Here is a 15586-nt window from a genome sequence, read left to right on the forward strand (position 1 = left end):
TAAGTATCATAACTACTCAAGGCCTTATTTGGTCAAAGCTGGTAACTGAGTTTCTGGGCTCATGTTCTAATGTCAATTAAAATGTCATCTTTAGTGACAGTTTTGTTGCCAAGATGGCACCCATATCAGTTGTAGCTCTCAAACCAAGTTTGACAAACTGTATGATTATCGGTATGTTTTTTTTACATGGTAATGTTTTGTTTTTTTCACAGTTTGTATGGTTCACAATCCTCTACTACTACACATGCTCAATCATGTTAGTGAACAGGGGTATACAATATATCATATGAATATTTTACTGGTTTTCAGAGTGCTCTGGAGAGCAGGAAGAACTCCAAGACTTATGGCAAAGCTAACAGCAGTGCACTCACTGGGGTGCTCTCTGCCAAACAAGGTACTGCACAAACCGTTCCCCTACTCATCTTTCTGTTAGTATTTTGTTCATTAGTTCATAATGCAAATTAATCATTGTACTCCATCTTGAAACCGTACACACTTCCAGACTTGGAGTTAGAAAACACATTTTTGGGGGATTGTATTAACAGTGGACTAATGAACAAAATAATAAACATTTTATTTGTATGTAGTTTTTTTGTTTATTCGTAGTAGACCTATTGAGACCTAGGTCTCTTTTTGAAATGTGACCTGCAAACACAAATATACACACACAGAGTACCAGTCAAAAGTTTGGACACCTACTCATTTCTTTATTTTTTACTATTTTCTATATTGTAGTATAATAGTGAAGGCATCAAAACTATGAAATAACACATGGAATCATGTAGTAACCAGAAAAGTGTAACAAAAAGAAGGGCAGTATTGTAGATGGCATCCCATTTAAGAGTAGTAGCAGCTGCACTTTGATAAATAACCAAATTTAAACGCAACATGTTAAGTGTTGGCTTCATGAGCTGAAATAAAAGATCCCAGACATTTTCCATAATCACAAACTTATTTCTCTCATTGTGTGCACAAACTTGTTTACATCCGTGTTAGTGAGCATTCCTCCTTTGCCAACATAATCCATCCACTTGACAAGTGTGGCATATCAAGACACTGATTAAACAGGTGCATGTTGTGCTGTGGATAATAAAAAGCCAGTCTAAAATGTGCAGTTTGTCACAACACAATGCTACAGATGTCTTGAGCTTTGAGGGAGCATGCAATTGGCATGCTGAATGCAGGAATGTCCACCAGATCTGTTGCCAGAGAATTACATTTCTCTACCATAAGCTACCTCCAATGTTTTAGAGAATTTGGCAGTGCGTCCAATCGGCCTCACAACCACAGACCAGATGTAACCACACCAGCCCAGGATCTCCACAGCCGGCTTGTTAACCTGCGGGATCGTCTGAGAACAGCTGATGAAACTGTGGGTTTGCACAACTGAAGAATTTCTGCACAAACTGTCACAAACCGTCTCAGGGAAGCTCATCTGTGTGCTCATCATCCTCATTAGGGTCTTGACCTCCATCACAACCCTGACTCTCAGATTTTGCCAGACAGCATTGGCCATAATTTATCTTCAGCTTTGTCTCTAAACTATGTTCTTTTCTCAAACTCAGAACCATAAAACAAATCTTCATATCAACAGGCATATATCTGGCACCCTGGAAGATCACAGAGACACATGCTCTTCACGGATGAATCCTGGTTTCAACTAGTCCTGACCCTGGCAGTATGTAAACATTCTGATGAGAAGTAACTTACAAACATATGATGAATATAAAACATCTTACCTATGTTACCAACTAATTCTGATTATTCCCCAACAGTGGGTGAGCGGTTTGCTGACATAAACATTGCGAACAGAGTGCCCCACGGTGGGGGTAGGGTTACGGTGTGGGCAGGCATAAACTACGGACAACAACCACAATTGCATTTTATTGTTTGCAATTTGAATGCACAGATACCGTGACGAAATGTGTACAGTTCCTCGCAACATGGCGGAGGCCCATTGTCATGCCATTCATCCGCTGCCATCACCTCATGTTTCAGCATGATAATGCTCTCCCCCATGTTGCAAGGAACTGTACACATTTCGTGGACTTTCAAAATATGCCAGTTCTTCCATGGCCTGCGTACTCACCAGATATGTCACCCATTGAGCATGTTTGAGCATGCTCTGGATAAACGTGTTCCAGTTCCCGCCAATATCCAGCAATATCCACTTTTCACAGCCATTGAAGAGGAGTGGGTCAACATTCCAAAAGCCACAATCAACAGCCTGATCAACTCTGATGGAGATGTTTTGCGCTGCATGAGGCAAATGGTAGTCACACAAGATACTGACTGTTTTTGTGATCCACGCCCCTAAGGTATCTGTGACGAACAGATGCATGCCCGTCTTCCCAGTCATGTGAAATCCATAGCTTAGGGCCTCATATGTATACGTATATACTGTACTCTATATCATCTACTGCATCCTTATGTAATACATGTATCACTAGCCACTTTAACTATGCCACTTTGTTTACATACTCATCTCATATGTATATACTGCACTCAATACCATCTACTGTATCTTGCCTATGCCGCTCTGTACCATCACCCATTCATATATCTTTATGTACATATTCTTTATCCCCTTACACTTGTGTCTATAAGGTAGTAGTTTTGGAATTGTTAGCTAGATTACTTGTTGGTTATTACTGCATTGTCGGAACTAGAAGCACAAGCATTTCGCTACACTCGCATTAACATCTGCTATAAAATTTGATTTGATAATAATTTATTTACTTTTTCTGTAATTCAGTAAAGTCTTTGAAGTTGTTGCATGTTGAGTCTATTTTTCTTCAGTGTAATATCACCAAGAACAGATAAAAAAGGTTGACTGAATAATCTGCTTTAATGAGCTCATCCATGTTTTAAAAAATAAATCAATGTAAAATCCATATCAACCCAAGTGCCTAAGTACTTACAGTTGAAGTCGGAAGTTTACATACACTTAGGTTGGAGTCATTAACTAGTTTTTCAACCACTCCACAAATGTCTTGTTAACAAACTATAGTTTTGGCAAGACTGTTAGGACTTCTACTTTGTACATGACACAAGTAATTTTTCCAACAATTGTTTACAGACAGATTATTTCACTTATAATTAGCTGTATCACAATTCCATTGGGTCGGAATAATGCTTTATGACAGTGTCAAAGTGTATTTTCGACAAGTTATTTAAAATGTTATGGAAAAAACATGACTGTAAAGAGTTCATTACAACAATAGAAAATGATTTTTTTTTTTTTTTTAAACACTTTCAAACAAAAGGAAACTTCTTGGCAGGAAAACAACTAATCTGAGTAAATGTGGGTTTTGATGTGTGTAGGTGTCATAACAGCCATAAAATAACACACTGTCTCAACCGGTGTAAATATATGGGTCATGACATGTTACTGACAAGCTGTCAGCTGTTACGTCATGCTATGTCAGCTGTTATGACATGGTTATGACGCTGGGTGTCGAGTACAGTGTTACCCCATTTTCCTCTAAAGCCAGTGCTGATGTAGATATCTCTGAACATTGTGTCAGTTCTCTGCACATTTCATTTTAGATGATGATCAAAATTCCAACATCCCTCTGTATCCAGCTAACATGCTCTTGCACCATGCATTCACTTCCATACGTAATACGCATCAAAAGGCAAAGCTATCCAAGATGGTCACTCTAAACTTAAACCCCCCAAAACATATGCCTAGGCAAACATAATCACAGACTAAATCTATTAGTCTTTTTTTTTCTGATAATCTTACCTATCTTAATGGGATTTGTGTGTGTTCAGTGCAGGAATTATTGCTTTCTGAGGACAACGGATGCAGTCTCCCTGTCACGTCTCAGTCCATCACAGACCTCAAGTCCCTGGCCACAGCCCTACTGGAAACTATCCATGAGAAGAACCTGGTCATTCAGCACCAGCGACAAACCAACAAGTAGGGAGCTCTTCTACTCTGTAGAAATGTTTTAATTCCTTTCTTCTTAATCAGAATTTCTTCTGTTTTTCTAACTCTCATGACCAATTTTCTCTAGTTACTCTGTAAGTGGCCCCTATACCATGTACTCAATTATTGCATTTCTACCTGTAACGTTGTGAACATCTCACCTCAGTGAATACAATCTGTAACTCTTCCTATGTTGTTTGTAACTCTTCCTATGTAAACAGGATTCTGGGAAACCGAGTAGGGGAGCTTGAGAAGAAACTGAAGACTCTAGAGGTCTCGGGATTATGGAGCCTCCCAGGTCTCTGCCACACACTGTTTATTTTTTGGTTCCGAGGTCATTTTTATTATTTTAGAATTTATATCATGATGCATAATGAGTAACTTACTAGCCTGTATGTATACCTTGCAAATATAAATGTGGACCTCGAAGCCAGTTCCATGATTGATTTTAATTTCCCTGCTGTAATCAGGGACTGATTTAGATCCTGGGACACCAGGTGGATGCAATTAATTATCAGGTAGAACAGAAAACCAGGAGTACTCCAGACCCCCAGGCTCGCATTTGAATGCCCCTGCTGTATACATTCATAAATGCTGTTTGAAAGTGGCATGACCTAATATAAATATAGTATTATTGGGTGGTGTGAGGCACCATTAACTGGTGACTCATACTGATAGCTTTTGATCCTGTATGTGGTCACTGGCCAGTATTATTGTTACCCAGTCACTATTGTCAAACTATGAATGATTTTGATTGATGTTCCATCTCTCCCACTGTACTGAGTTTCTTCTCTCTTTTCCATTCTGCTTTCTGGAGGCCTGACTTACAATGTGTCTCTGGGATTCTCTGGAAGTATGTTTCCACTGCTTTACTTTACTTCACTAATATTATAATTATTATTATTATTATTATTACTATAGTGTACTAACATTTTTTTATTTTATTTTTTAAAGTTGCTTGCTTTATCTCCATCCTGTCCCTGAAAATATCCATGGTACACTTGTTTTGCTATATTTATACTTAGCAATCCCCACTGCATGCAATTTTTGAGATTAGTCTGTTTTTTTACAGAGAAGAAAATACACTAATGCAACAAAACCATACTTCTAAAACATTTGAGTCACTGCAGAAAGCCTGACCGGCCTTCAAAATAATAAGGCCGGTCAGGCAGAGAGAAAGTCACAATGCTGTCCCTGTCTTTCTTGTCTACAGTGTGAACCCAAAAATAAACCTAACTATATTTTTCTGAACATTCTTTCTTTCTCACTGGATGGGAAGAATGTCCTTTGCACTGATCCCTGTAAACCCAGAATCGACTGAAGAGAGGTAGCCTGGTCCCACATCTGTTTGAGCTGCATAGTCAACTCGTATGGTCGTTTTTGCATTTGTGTGCTACACAGCACAAACTGATCTGGGCCCAGTCCAGAAGAGAAGCCACACCCTATATTTACCCTGTCCCTTCTACAGTATGATGTATCCAAAAATAAGGGATGCTCTGCCCAGTCACACAACACTGAGACACCTTGGTTGCCAGTTCTTTGTATTGTAAATTCATCACAAGTAAAGATCTTGGCTTTTATGTGCAGGGTAGGTTGGGAGTATAATATTTTTGTCAATACAGTTGCTGACGTGATCTAGTAGAAATATGTGACAATTGTTGCAACATGATTATGTTAACACTGTACAGGCATTACGACTTGTTATTATACCAGAAGTGTAATATGGCCCTCCCGAGTGGCGCAGTGGTCTAAGGCACTGCATCGCAGTGCTAGTGACCGGGAGACCTGTGAGACGGCGCACAATTGACCCAGCGTCGTCCGGGTTAGGGGAGGGTTTGGCCGGCCGGGATGTCCTTGTGCCATTGACTCATGTGCACGCTGACATGGTCGCCAGGAGTACGGTGTTTCCTCCGACACATTGGTGCGGCTGGCTTCCGGGTTTAGCAAGCAGTGTGTCAAGAAGTAGTGCGGCTTGGCGGGGTCGTGCTTCGGAGGACGCATGGCTCTCGACCTTCGTCTCTCCTGTACTAGAGTTTTAGCGATGGGACAAGACCGTAAACTACCAATTTGGATATCACAAAAAAGGGGTAGAAAATAGTGCTTGTAATATAATTTGGCTTGTTTTGTGATAGGAGGGAGAGATGCCATCATCCTGAATGAAACTCTGCAGCCTAGCTCCACTGTGACAAGCTCTGAGGAGAAGAAAGTACCATCCAATGAGCACGAAGTACCCCCTACTGAGCACGAAGTACCCCCTACTGAGCAGGATGTAACCCCCAATGAGCAGGAAGTACCTCCCACTGACCACAAAGTACCCCCTACTGAGCAAGAAGTACCTTCCACTGTGCAGTCTACCACAGGTAAGAATATTCTATGTAATTATGTGGGGCTAACTGTATAAATAGCCATTTTACATTCCAATTATCATGCATTATATATCGTAATGTATCTTTCACTGGCTCTTATGTACTATATTGTTAATTTGTATTACAGCAGATGACTACACCATTCTCATTGCTGCCAATTTGGTTCTGGGTGTTGAAATCAATGTTAGTAATGCTGCTACATTTCAATTACACCATAACATTCTCAATTCTTTTGACCATAGAGCAGAGGATGACAAGGTAGCCAATGACATGCAGATCCCCGTCCCCGTCCCAAGACGTGAGGGGGGGGGGGTTACCCAGTGTGACGGGGGATACAGAAATAAGCACCAAGGAGTCAGAGCCACTAGTGTCACCAGTCAGCCTGGACACATCCAAGCAAAACTAGTCAGGCAAAACTGCTGAGGAAGTCACTGACTGTTCTGAAGGAGAGACAATAAACCTGGATGAATGTCAGACTGTCGACCAATCACAAAGTGCAAATGAGGTCACGGTGCTTCCATGGTACCAATTAGATGAGACTGTAGGCGGGACTCCATCCCCTTCCTCAAGGCCAGACTTGGACATGTCCTCCTGTAAGACATATACCACATATCAGAGCCTCTAAAGGACACAAAACCCACCCAGAGAGAGGTGAGTTGGTCAGATGACAACGTCTTTAGGGTGGGGTCTGAGGAGATTGACATGGCAGAGGGCTCTATGACAGAAAACACCAATCTTCCATCCTCAACATCAACCTGCAGCTCTCCTATTCAAACAAGTCCCACCCACGGGGAGAATAACCAATCACACCACAAGTCAGAACATTCAGAAGATGTGAGGGTCGAGTGCTTAACGAATAAGGAGTCAGAAATCCTTCCCTTGAACAGTAGCCACTCAAATGCTGAATGATCAGACCGGGATGGGAAAACAGTGAAAAATGACAGCTACTTCAGCCAAAACCATGCCTAGATTGACACTGTAATAGAATGGGTTTCAAAATTCCTGAGGGTGCATTCTGTAAAATGTCGTACTGCTTACTGGTGATTCCAAGCTCCCAAGATTTCTGAAAGAGATATTACTCTGCTACAGTTGCTGTAATGTGGAATTGAACCCTGCGGCCCTTCTATTCAGTTGTTGAAGCTGGCCTGGACTGACCAGTACAGAGAACCTACTAGCTCCTCATATGTTCTACTGCTTTTTATTTTTATGTACACTGCTCAAAAAAATAAAGGGAACACTAAAATAACACATCTGAGATCTGAATGAATGAAATATTCTTATAAAATATTTTTTTCTTTACATAGTTGAATGTGCTGACAACAAAATCACACAAATGATCAATGGAAATCAAATGTATCAACCCATGGAGGTCTGGATTTGGAGTCACACTCAAAATTAAAGTGGAAAACCACACTACAGGCTGATCCAACTTTGATGTAATGTGCTTAAAACAAGTCAAAATGAGGCTCAGTAGTGTGTGTGGCTTCCACGTGCCTGTATGACCTCCCTACAACGCCTGGGCATGCTCCTGATGAGGTGGCGGATGGTCTCCTGAGAGATCTCCTCCCAGACTTGGACTAAAGCATCCGCCAACTCCTGGACAGTCTGTGGTGCAACGTGGCGTTGGTGGATGGGAGCGAGACATGATGTCCCAGATGTGCTCAATTGGATTCAGGTCTGGGGAACGGGCGGGCCAGTCCATAGCATCAATGCCTTCCTCTTGCAGGAACTGCTGACACACTCCAGCCATATGAGGTCTAGCATTGTCTTGCATTCGGAGGAACCCTAGGCCAACCGCACCAGCATATGGTCTCACAAGGGGTCTGAGGATCTCATCTCGGTACCTAACGGCAGTCAGGCTGTGGAGGGCTGTGCGGCCCCCCAAAGAAATGCCACCCCACACCTGACCCACAGCCAAACCGGTCATGCTGGAGGATGTTGCAGGCAGCAGAACGTTCTCCACGGCGTCTCCAGACTCTGTCACATCTGTCACGTCTGTCACATGTGCTCAGTGTGAACCTGCTTTCATCTGTGAAGAGCACAGTGCGCCAGTGGCGAATTTGCCAATCTTGGTGTTCTCTGGCAAATGCCAAACGTCTTGCACGGTGTTGGGCTGTAAGCACAACCCCCACCTGTGGACGTTGGGCCCTCATTTACCACCCTCATGGAGTCTGTTTCTGACCGTTTGAGCAGACACATGCACATTTGTGGCCTGCTGGAGGTCATTTTGCAGGGCTCTGGCAGTGCTCCTCCTTACACAAAGGCGGAGGTAGTGGTCCTGCTGCTGGGTTGTTGGCCTCCTCCACGTCTCCTGATGTACTGGCCTGTCTCCTGGTAGCGCCTCCATGCTCTGGACACAACGCTGACAGACACAGCAAACCTTCTTCCCACAGCTCGCATTGATGTCCCATCCTGGATGAGCTGCACAACCTGAGCCACTTGTGTGGGTTTTAGACTCCGTCTCATGCTACCACTAGAGTGAAAGCACCGCCAGCATTCAAAAGTGACCAAAACATCAGCCAGGAAGCATAGGAACTGAGAAGTGGTCTGTGGTCACCACCTGCAGAACCACTCCTTTATTGGGGGTGTCTTGCTAATTGCCTATAATTTCCACCTGTTGTCTATTCCATTTGCAAAACAGCATGTGAAATGTACTGTCAATCAGTGTTGCTTCCTAAGTAGACAGTTTGATTTCACAGAAGTGTGATTGACTTGGAGTTACATTGTGTTGTCTGGGAGGGGAAAACTGAAATCTAGCTGTTATTGCCAGTGATGTTTAACTCTTTGGTCTATTAACCAATTTACAGCATGGTGACGTCACCATAGAAAGCCGAAACTCCCGCCCATGCAAACCTGCTGATTTATAAGGTCCTGCGTAGAATGTATTTTCAACCAGCAACTGTCAGGAAATAACACTGATCAAATGTTTTCACACTTATATGTTGAATCCAACATATCAATAATTAACTTGTCAACAACCTGGAACTAAATTTGAAATCAACCAAAGCTTGAAACTCTAGGCCTATATTGTCTTTTTGGTTGAATCCTGGGTTAAATTGCTTAATCGAAACGATTGAAATGCTGCTAGTTTTCCCAGAAAGCTGCCCTTTTCATTAGCCAATGCAATTTTGAAATGGAAGTGTCAGCCAATCAGCTCCTTTGTTGTTCAACACAATGTGCCATTCCATATTTGCTAATGTGGCTAATGCTAGCTAGCGTGAGAACAAAAAGGGCAGTTTTCCTGGAAAACTAGCAGTATTTCAATCGTCTCAATTGAGCAGTATGGATAAAGGTAACATTTGGAGTACCATGGCATATCCCATCCCTGGATTGAGGTATGTTTTCTGACGAATATCTTGCGCCATAACCATGGTGTCTTAATGTAAACATGATTGCGTTCCGACCCTAGTGCAGCTCAGTGTAAACAAGCACAACGGTAGGGTCGGGATCTTCTAGCTAAAATAAGAGTATTCATTTGAAAGATCTATTTTGATATACCGGTTAAAGTATAATGAAATGTAATGAAAATAAACAAATTTCTCAAAAATGATTTACAAAGCACACTTGGAATTTCAATAAAGGTATTTTCAAAGTTTAATACAAGATACATGAATTGCTATCAGCTATGGTAAACCTGTCCTATCCCTTAAAATAAAAGATAAACATGACTTTAAAAGAGAAGGAAACATTTTTAATTTAGATCTGGATAAAATGAAAGCAATGAAATTAAGTTGTCTTGCGATGAAAGATGGTGAGCTCAGAAAGAAAAGGGAAGAATAAACTATGATTCCCATCCCCTTCTTCTCTGCTGTCGATGATGGTGCTTATCCCACAGTTTGGGACTGCTCATCCCGATGGTGCAACATGTCAGCCTCCGCCCAGCATTACCATGTAGCAGGCTCCCCGCATCCCCGCCCTGCCCTAGGTCGTCTGCCTTCTCATGGACCACCACCGCCCGCCCAAGCACCGACAGCCCCCCGAACAGAGTGGCCTTTGATTCAGTCAACTTGTGAACCCTCCCCTGGTGGGCCACAAAGTTCCCAAAGTCCCCCGGGTGGCTGGGATGGGGGACCCTGTAAGGGTTGTAATGGCCGCCTGTGGAATCGCAGCCCTGGCTGGAATCCCCGTACTGGTGGATGTGGATGGCTTTTGACTGATGATCACTGTCACTTGGAAAACCATGGAGAAGAAAGAGGACTTTGAGGCTTCCCTCGGGGTATTCCTGCTTGAACAGCACCTGTCCATACACGTTAGGTAGACCTTCGCCTAGTTTGGTGCTGGGTCTCATTTTGCAGGCTGCATAGACAGTTCTGTTATACTCCATGGCCTCTGGTGGGGCCATGTTGGAGACAGCCTCCTGGCTGTGTGTAGAGGAACATGCTTGGAAGCTTACCAGAACAAACAGAAATATTGGATGATATAAAGGCATGGTCCTAGCTTTTTTGTGTAACCTAGAAGAAAAACAAAATACACAATCAGGATCTCATATTGTCCACAGGGCAACCATGTTTTATCATTAAACTAACCTGTAGCCTAACTAATGCACATAAATATAAACAGATTTAAATTGGATGAAGCCTTTAGGTCAAAGTTGGGATTTTAATTACATTAAACTATTCTATAATATTTAAGTACACTTCTTTATACATTTCTAATATTTGCCTAACACTATAGACTTGTAGTAGGCTAACCATTGCCTACCTAACCTTGTAGATATTTTTGAAAGATATGCCCTGTCATATTTACATTTAGAATATTTAGAAAAGGCTATTGAAAAGCCAGGTTTACCTGCCAGGCTGGTATTACAGAGACGTGGGGAGGGTAAATACAGTGGGGCAGAAAAGTATTTAGTCAGCCACCAATTGTGCAAGTTCTCCCACTTAAAAATATGAGAGGCCTGTAGTTTTCATCATAGGTACACTTCAACTATGACAGACAAAATGAGAAAACAAATCCAGAAAATCACATTGTAGGATTTTTAATGAATGTATTTGCAAATATGGTGGAAAATAAGTATTTGGTCACCTACAAACAAGCAAGATTTCTGGCTCTCACAGACCTGTAACTTCTTCTTTAAGAGGCTCCTCTGTCCTCCACTCGTTACCTGTTTTAATGGCACCTGTATGAACTTGTTATCGGTATAAAATACACCTGTCCACAACCTCAAACAGTCACACTCCAAACTCCACTATGGCCAAGGCCAAAGAGCTGTCAAAGGACACCAGAAACAAAATTGTAGACCTGCACCAGGCTGGGAAGACTGAATCTGCAATAGGTAAGCAGCTTGGTTTGAAGAAATCAACTATGGGAGCAATTATTAGGAAATGGAAGACATACAAGACCACTGATAATCTCCCTCGATCTGGGGCTCCACGCAAGATCTCACCCCGTGGGGTCAAAATGATCACAAGAGCGGTGAGCAAAAATCCCAGAACCACACTGGGGGACCTAGTGAATGACCTGCAGAGAGCTGGGACCAAAGTAACAAAGCCTACCAACAGTAACACACTACGCCGCAAGGGACTCAAATCCTGCAGTGCCAGACGTGTCCCCCTGCTTAAGCCAGTACATGTCCCGGCCCGTCTGAAGTTTGCTAGAGAGCATTTGGATGATCCAGAAGAAGATTGGGAGAATGTCATATGGTCAGATGAAACCAAAATATAACTTTTTGGTAAAAACTCAACTTGTCCTGTTTGGAGGACAAAGAATGCTGAGTTGCATCCAAAGAACACCATACCTACTGTGAAGCATGGGGGTGGAAACATCATGCTTTGGGGCTGTTTTTCTGCAAAGGGACCAGGACGACTGATCCGTGTAAAGGAAAGAATGAATGGGGCCATGTATCATGAGATTTTGAGTGAAAAGCTCCTTCCATCAGCAAGGGCATTGAAGATGAAACGTGGCTGGGTCTTTCAGCATGACAATGATCCCAAACACACCGCCCGGGCAACGAAGGAGTGGCTTCGTAAGAAGCATTTCAAGGTCCTGGAGTGGCCTAGCCAGTCTCCAGATCTCAACCCCATAGAAAATCTTTGGAGGGAGTTGAAAGTCTGTGTTGCCCAGTTACAGCCCTAAAACATCACTGCTCTAGAGGAATGCATGGAGGAATGGGACAAAATACCAGCAACAGTGTGTGAAAACCTTGTGAAGACTTACAGAAAACATTTGACCGCTGTCATTGCCAACAAAGGGTATATAACAAAGTATTGAGATAAACTTTTGTTATTGACCAAATACTTATTTTCCACCATAATTTGCAAATAAATTCCTTAAGAATCCTACAATCTGATTTTCTGGATTTTTTTTTTCTTCTCATTTTGTCTGTCATAGTTGAAGAGTACCTATGATGGAAATTACAGGCCGCTCTCATCTTTTTAAGTGGGAGAACTTGCACAATTGGTGGCTGACTAAATACTTTTTTGCCCCACTGTATCTATACTACACTTGATGCTTAATTTAGCCGATACTACAATTTCTGTTTAGCCTACTTCTCTAATACGAATATGTTTAAACACATATAAACACTATAGGGCGTGGTGTAAAGTACTTAAGTACTACTTAAGTAGTTTTGGGGGGGTATCTGTACTTTACTACTTGTATTTTTTACAACTTTTACTTTTACTTCACTACATTCCTATAGAAAAGAATGTACTTTTTACTCCATACATTTTCCCTGACACCCAAAAGTACTCATTACAAAAAAATCACAAGCTATAGCTTGTAGTAATAATTGAGGAAAACACACCCAAATGAACACATATTCCTCAGTCGTTTACGGTCTTTAAAGTCCAACGTAATTCGGATTTGGCAAGCAATTTTCTAGAATATAAATTGATGGCCATGTTCGTGATCTCTGTAGCCTACCTGTCTGGCGAAATCACAGTTCTTGACAATTGTCGGAATAAACCATCCGGGTTGTCACAAACTTTGCAGAGATAGAGCCCGTCAATCTTGAGGGTGTTCGATTAAGTGCACCGTGCTATTGTCCATGACATGAACGGGTAAAAAGTAGTGAGGGTAGAGCGCCCTCTAATAATCATTAATCTGCACCGCTCGGTCATGTTGTAAACACTGCAGCATGATGTGTAGTTCAGAAACATACATCTATTTTCCATTAAAGTATGTGTTCGAATTCTCAAATAGTTTCCTACTCATTACTACGTCACTTTTGTTTTGAGCCGATTTGGCACCTGGCTCACACCAGGGTGGAAGCCGGTTCCTAAACGAACGCATTAATAAAATCCTCTCCTTGTGTAACCAGAGGGCGTAGGTGGTGGGTGGAGCGGGGGTGAGAAGGGACACATTCTTTCCAGGGCATTTCACTCCGGGGCGGTGCTTTACGTCACGGTGGGCGTAGGTTTCAAAGTGCATGGACTGTCCAGATGCTCGTCCACGTTCAACCGAGAACCTTCCGCCTGGGACCTGGGTTTATACTTTATAGTTTACACTTGAACTTTCGTATTAGTACATCATTTTGCTTTATTTGAACTAACAATAGCTAGCTGGACCAGTTTTCCCAAAAGTTAACGATGTGTAAAGGTGTGCTTTCTAGCCAACCAACAACGTCAATGCTGCTATCAAGCCAATCTACTCTAGCTGAATGAAATATATGAAATTGATCATGACTAGATTGAATCTAATTTCACTGCAATTGTTTAGTCAACGTGCAATAATACCTGTATACTGTCTATCGCTGAGATTAATTATTTCCCTTTGCTGGCTTCATTCAAAACTCTTAATCTGATGGATTTTGGATGTCTTTGATTTTATTGATTTGTTCAAGGGCCTATACATGAGGCCAACTTTACCATCATTTATCTTAGAGGCATTGGGCATACTCACACATCCAGTCTCATTACTTTGCGTGAATGAAACAGTATCTCTCAACTTTTAACAATGCAAAATATTAATACAAAATCATTTGTTTTAGCTTCTTTCTATTCTGTGGCTGCGTTATTAGCAAACAACGTGAATTCAGAGATTACATTTGTTTAGGCTACTTCATCTTTGTGGCTCCCCGATTAAACAGTAACATCCATTACTGTAGTTAGGCTTGGTATGTCCACCAGATGCATGATCAGTGGATGCTGGTGGGAGGAGCTATAGGAGGACTGGCTCATTATAATGGCTGGAATGGAATTAATGGAATGGAGTCAAACGTGTGGTTTCCATATGTTTGATGTGTTTGATACCGTTCCATTAATTGTATTCCAGCCATTACAATGAGCCTGTCTTCCTATAGCTCCTCCCACCAGCCTCCTCTGCACCTGATGCATCAAACTCTGCTTTCTGGCGGAGGTCATTCGTTGTCAATGGAGCAGTCAGCAATGCAATTTTGGGGATGCCGCACTAGGCTGTGGTGCATTCTGTGTACCACATGCATTCAATATTTTAAACTCTTGCTTTGCTTTAACATGTGGTGGTACAAATGGAAGTACACACACAGACTCCAACTAGCTAGTTGAAAAGCGAGCTACACATCAGGCAAAACAAAACGTATATGCATCTGGTGGACATCGGACGTACCCCTGCACATCGACTCCGTACTGGCACCCCTTGTATATTGCCAAGTTAATGTTACTCATTATGTATCTATTATTACTTTTATTTGGGCGTTATACTTTTCTATTATTTCTCTATTTCCTTTTGCTCCATTGTTGGGAAGGACCCGTAAGGAAGCATTTCACTGTTAGTATACACCTGTTGTTTACGCAGCATGTGAAGAATAACATTTTATTTTAATTCCAACTCGGAAACTTTCTAGAGCTCTGACTTTCGACCTGAAGATCAACTGACGTCATGATTTGACGTAGTTTTTTCAGAGTTCCCAGTTTTCTTGAAAGCACAATGGGTGTTTCTCAAAATCCATACTACTTTGAGGCATTATATGTGTCTATACCTTAATTGTAAAATATAATATTAAACTAACAACTTATAAGTCAATGATTATTGTAGTGATTATTGGAAGACTCGAACTGCTCATGCTCCGAGCACGCAAATTGGACCAAGGAGGCTGGAGTATGAGCCCAAATCAAAGTATGCGAAACGGAGTGCGGAGAGCACTTCTCGAATGCGTACTCCGTTTGAACATATTTTGAAGAATGTATCGATGCTTCAATGGAAAGTATGCGAAGAAATCAAAAATGTATTGAAATCAATGGCAGACATTATTTGAGCTGACATTCTTTCTCTCATTATTTGAGAGAAAATACACTCTGACTTCAGAATGAAATGTTGCCTATTCACATCTCATACAGTATGGTTACCTGACTGCAATACATTATCT

At 41.8% G+C, this 15586-nt stretch overlaps 2 protein-coding genes across 5 annotated transcripts in view; one reads left to right on the plus strand and one right to left on the minus strand.

Moving 5' to 3' along the window:
- Positions 1-15586, plus strand: part of LOC118395309 (coiled-coil domain-containing protein 149-like) — a 38453-nt gene that overhangs the window by 19537 nt on the left and 3330 nt on the right. Inside the window, exons 8-13 of one of the 3 annotated variants that reach the window (XM_035789020.2) lie at positions 310-394; positions 3778-3925; positions 4156-4232; positions 4752-4787; positions 6067-6294; positions 6543-9749. In XM_035789020.2, coding sequence (XP_035644913.1) covers positions 310-394; positions 3778-3925; positions 4156-4232; positions 4752-4787; positions 6067-6294; positions 6543-6562 — 594 coding nt within the window. In that variant the 3' untranslated portion in view covers positions 6563-9749. Of the gene's footprint in view, positions 1-309; positions 395-3777; positions 3926-4155; positions 4233-4751; positions 4788-6066; positions 6295-6542; positions 9750-15586 lie in introns of those variants that run through there. The other 2 variants (XM_052464371.1, XM_035789021.2) reach the window with 2 other exon arrangements.
- On the minus strand, positions 9871-13342 carry LOC118395311 (extracellular superoxide dismutase [Cu-Zn]-like). Of its 2 annotated transcripts, none has more exons than XM_052464372.1 (2): positions 13046-13342; positions 9871-10751 (listed from the first exon to the last, which is right to left on the minus strand). In XM_052464372.1, the coding sequence occupies exons 1-2, from the start codon at positions 13057-13059 to the stop codon at positions 10082-10084; spliced, it is 684 nt and encodes a 227-aa protein (XP_052320332.1). In that variant the 5' UTR covers positions 13060-13342; the 3' UTR covers positions 9871-10081. The 2 variants fall into 2 exon arrangements, with proteins under 2 accessions (XP_052320332.1, XP_035644916.1); XM_035789023.2 differs by having other exon boundaries at positions 13165-13327.

This window comes from Oncorhynchus keta, chromosome 16, assembly GCF_023373465.1.
Source record: "Oncorhynchus keta strain PuntledgeMale-10-30-2019 chromosome 16, Oket_V2, whole genome shotgun sequence".
Lineage (NCBI taxonomy): Eukaryota > Metazoa > Chordata > Actinopteri > Salmoniformes > Salmonidae > Oncorhynchus > Oncorhynchus keta.